Source organism: Rhinopithecus bieti, unplaced genomic scaffold (genome assembly GCF_001698545.2).
Source record: "Rhinopithecus bieti isolate Rb0 unplaced genomic scaffold, ASM169854v2 scaffold_18153, whole genome shotgun sequence".
Lineage (NCBI taxonomy): Eukaryota > Metazoa > Chordata > Mammalia > Primates > Cercopithecidae > Rhinopithecus > Rhinopithecus bieti.
The window spans coordinates 2217500-2221557 of record NW_016809139.1 but is presented as its reverse complement, the minus strand read 5'-3'; the positions used below and the strand labels follow the sequence as shown (position 1 = coordinate 2221557).

The window sequence follows — 4058 nt, the reverse complement described above, 5'->3', positions numbered from 1 at the left end:
CCTTCTTTCCCTTGGCCTTCTTTCCTTTCGGCATCTTGGGCAGCGGGAGGAGGAAGAAAGAAAAGGGAATTTCGCAAATCTCTTTTTTTAATGCAAGAAAATAGAAAGTAGAAAAAAAGCATTAAAATAAGGAATATTGAGGTATACATTAAGAAGATCAATATAAAATTCCCAGATATTTGGAATGACCACAAATACACAAGAAAAGCACCTCAGTAAAAACAAAAATAATCGGCCTCTTGGCCGGGCGCGGTGGCTCAAGCCTGTAATCCCAGCACTTTGGGAGGCCGAGACCATCCTGGCTAACATGGTGAAACCCCATCTCTACTAAAAAATACAAAAAACTAGCCGGGCGAGGTGGTGGGCGCCTATAGTCCCAGCTACTTGGGAGGCTGAGGCAGGAGAATGGCGTAAACCCGGGAGGCGGAGCTTGCAGTGAGCTGAGATCCGGCCACTGCACTCCAGCCTGGGCGACAGCGAGACTCCGTCTCAAAAAAAAAAAAAGTCATCATCATCATCATCATCATCATCATCATCATCGGCCTCTCCGTCTGCTGGGCTTGCGTGGGTGTGTGAATTCCCTCTATGACTTGTTGGATTTGGGATTTTCTCCACTTAGATTTATTTCCATGAATACGTTTGTGGGAGCCCTTCTCCAGTCAGAGCTATGTGGAAGCTTTTTCCAGTTCAGTGGCGTATGGTGAGAGCAGACATCACAGTGGCTTTGTGGATGTTTGTTTTTGAGACAGGGTCTTGCTCTGTTGCTCAGGCTGGCGTGCAGTGGTGTGATCTTGGCTCACTGCAACCTCCGCCTCCTGGGCTCAAGCGGTCCTCCCACCTCAGCCTCCTGAGTAGCTGAGACCACAGGTGTGCACCACCATGCCCAGTTAATTTTGTATTTTTTGTAGAGACAGGGTTTTGCCAGGTTGCCCAGCCTGGTCTCGACCTCCTAGGCTCCTGTGATCCTCCTGCCTCAGCCTGCTGGGCTGCTGGGATTACAGGCGTGAGCCACCACACCAGCCACAGTGTTTTTTAATGACCCTGAACCACTGTTTTATTTTCTTCATTCCTATTCTTGTTCTTTAATGCCGGGTACCTTCTTGCTGCCCATTTTGAACTCACTGCCAGTGTCTCTGCTGTCATCCGACCTGCAGAGCTATAGGTGCTGTGGCGAAGGGTGCAGGTTTGGAGCCGTTTAAACAGCCTGGCCCAGGCTCCTCTCTCCCTGTGGACCTTGGTCAGGGCTTCAGTCTCTAAACCTCAACTTTCTTATCTGCAGAGCACAGACAAAACCACCTGCCTTTGAGCTGTATTATAAAGCCTAAATCAACACGCACAGCAGGTGCACAGCAACGCGTGATAAATATTCTTGGGTGAATTTTAGGTTTTTTGTTTGTTTGTTTGTTGTCTTTTTGTTGTTGTTGTTGTTTTTTGAGACAGACTCTGTTGCTCTGGCTGGAGTGCAGTGGTGCCATCCTGGCTCACTGCAACCTCCATCTTCTGAGGTTCAGGTGATTGTCATGCCCCAGTCCCCCGAGTAGCTGGGATTACAGGTGCCTGCCACCACACCCAGCTAATTTTTGTATTTGTAAGTAGAGATGGGCTTTTGCCATGCTGCTGCAGCTGGTCTTAAATTCCTGGCCTTGAGTGATCCTCCTGTCTTGGCCTCCCAAAGTGCTGGGATTACAGGTTTGAGCCACTGCACCCAGCCAGAATTTTAGATGTTTTAAAATCAGTGGTTGAAAAATGGGCTACGGCTGGCTTACTCATTGTGCTTTAGGGAAGCATATATTTGAGTGAAGGAAATGATGAAAGGAATTTCACGTCAGGCCCAGGAGCCACCCACCCTGCAAGACAGTTTACAGATGCCCACTCTGACAGCTGTCTGCTGTTAGCCAGCGTCGGCCGAGGGATCCTGAGATCTGCTGAAGGCTGCCCTCGCATGCTAACGGCAAGGGAAAAGGGCAACCTGCCCCTGGGCTTGCCACAGGTGACCTTTGGATGGGACCATTCTCCAGACAGCACAGCTTGTCCACTCATGGGGCGTGTGCCTGTGTCTGGCTGGCTGTGTGGGCTCTCGTTCAGTTCATTCCTCCTCTCCAGCCCTCACTGGGCTTGACCCTAAAGGCAGAGGTCTCGAGCACTTGCCAGGGGCGAGCCAGTGGTGGGGGTGCCCCTGGCAGGCCAGGCCTGCGGTGGGGCTTGGTTAGCAGGTATTCTCCCCACACGCAGGACTTCCTCCCGCCCACTGCCTCTGCCCACAGGTGACCTTTCTCTTCTAAAGGAATTGGGGTACCTTGGTGCCCCCACAAACCCTGAGTTCCCTCTCTCCTTTCTGCGTCCTTTCTGCGTGCCTGCGTGTGCACACAGCGTCGTGACCGCAGGGAAGACACTTCCCTGCGCCTGCACGCTGTCTGCAGGCGTCTCTGGCCATCCTGGGCTGAGCTGTGTGATCTCGGGTAGCGGCCCCTTGTTCACCCGTACAGGATGTCTTTGGAATTGGTCTCTAGTGTCCTTTATAAACAACTGGTATAAAAGAAGCCCAGGACGAGGCGGAGCTGGCAGTGAGCTGAGATCTGGCCACTGCACTCCAGCCTGGGCGACAGAGCGAGACTCCGTCTCAAAAAAAAAAAAAAAAAGAAGCCCAGGACGATGGCCTCGCAGAGAGCCCACACTTCAGAGCTGGGCTGGTGTCCAGCGCAAGAAGCCTGCGGCCGTCCTGACCCAGAAGCCGCGTCCTGGTTCTGTGAGGCCATCCTTCCCAGACGACTGGCTGGGGGGCACGAGACTCCGGCGGCCGGCAACACGCCCACCTGCTTGGCCTCCCTCTTGTCCTTCCCTGCACGGCCCTCTGAACGGGACTCACTCCCTCTGAGGCCTGCGTGTGACAAAGATGTGTGGTTCTCACCATGGAACTCTTCAGCCCTGATGTTCTCCTGAAGGGGAATGAGGGCGTCCTGGAGTCCCCATGAGGAGACAGACAATGCCATGTTCCCAGCGTCCCCAGAGCCCTCACAGGCGTGCAGGTCTCCTGCCTGCAAACAGAATTCCCAGCCACGGGCCCCCCTGCCCCACACTCCTGGGAAGCGCGTCTTCCGCCCACGAGGCCGGAGCCAGGGGAAGGGACCGAGGGAGGAGGCTCCAAGACCCCCTGGGTGGGCGGGGGACAGGCACTCAAAGCAGGGACTGGCACCCTTCACATGCCAGCACCCACGGGGTCAGGTGCGCCCTGCTGTCTCGGGGCCCTGCAGGCCTCTGGCCGCCTGTCCAGCAGTAAGCCTCGTAGAGCACTCCCAGTCAGCCTTCCTGGGGGTGGGCTAGACCTCATATGACCTTTTTTAGAATATGGAAAACCAGTGTAACCCCAAAGCAAGTTTTAGGAGAAAGTGTAATTCCTATTACTCTCATCTATAATTCCATTCCGCTCAGCGCTTTGCATTCTCTCCCACTGTCTGTTCTGCGGACATGAGTGGTTGTATTCTGCTTCCTAATCATCTAGCAACATTTTTCATCTTTCTGCGCCTCTCGGGGGTTGTGGCTGTGCAGTACTCGGCCACACCAAGGTACACGTGAGCATCGTAATTAGGCGTAAAGTTCAGTGTCTCCGTGCAGAGTGGCAATTCTCCCCCTTTCTGCTGCTACCTTCTGTCTGTCTCCTCCCAACAGTTGCTTAGAGAAGGTCGTTGTAATTTCATAAAACATACTCAATGTAAGTCATCAAAACTCAGGTTGAGCGGAGACTTCTGCTCTGGATGAAAATAGTGTAGGTGTCTCCTGCGGGCGCTCCCTGACCATCCCAAGAGGAGGGGTCCCACCGGTGCCGACGCCCTCCCTCTGTCCACAGAGCTGGTCATGCTGCTGGAGTGGTGGTCCTGCACGGAGTGCACGCTGTTCACGGACCAGGCCACGGTAGAGCGCTTCGGGAAGGAGCACGCAGTCATCATCCTCAACCACAACTTCGAGATCGACTTCCTCTGTGGGTGGACCATGTGTGAGCGCTTCGGAGTGCTGGGGGTGAGCGGGGACCCGGGGAGGGCTGGGGGTGAGCCGGGGGAGGG

General features: G+C 54.2%; 1 protein-coding gene across 6 annotated transcripts in view; it reads left to right on the top strand.

Annotated features, from left to right (window-relative positions):
* Positions 1–4058, top strand: part of AGPAT3 (1-acylglycerol-3-phosphate O-acyltransferase 3) — a 124893-nt gene that overhangs the window by 103044 nt on the left and 17791 nt on the right. For all 6 annotated transcript variants that reach the window (XM_017888729.1, XM_017888734.1, XM_017888732.1 and 3 more), the window contains one exon: positions 3845–4014. In XM_017888729.1, the coding sequence (XP_017744218.1) occupies positions 3845–4014 (170 nt within the window). The remainder of the gene's footprint in view (positions 1–3844; positions 4015–4058) is intronic.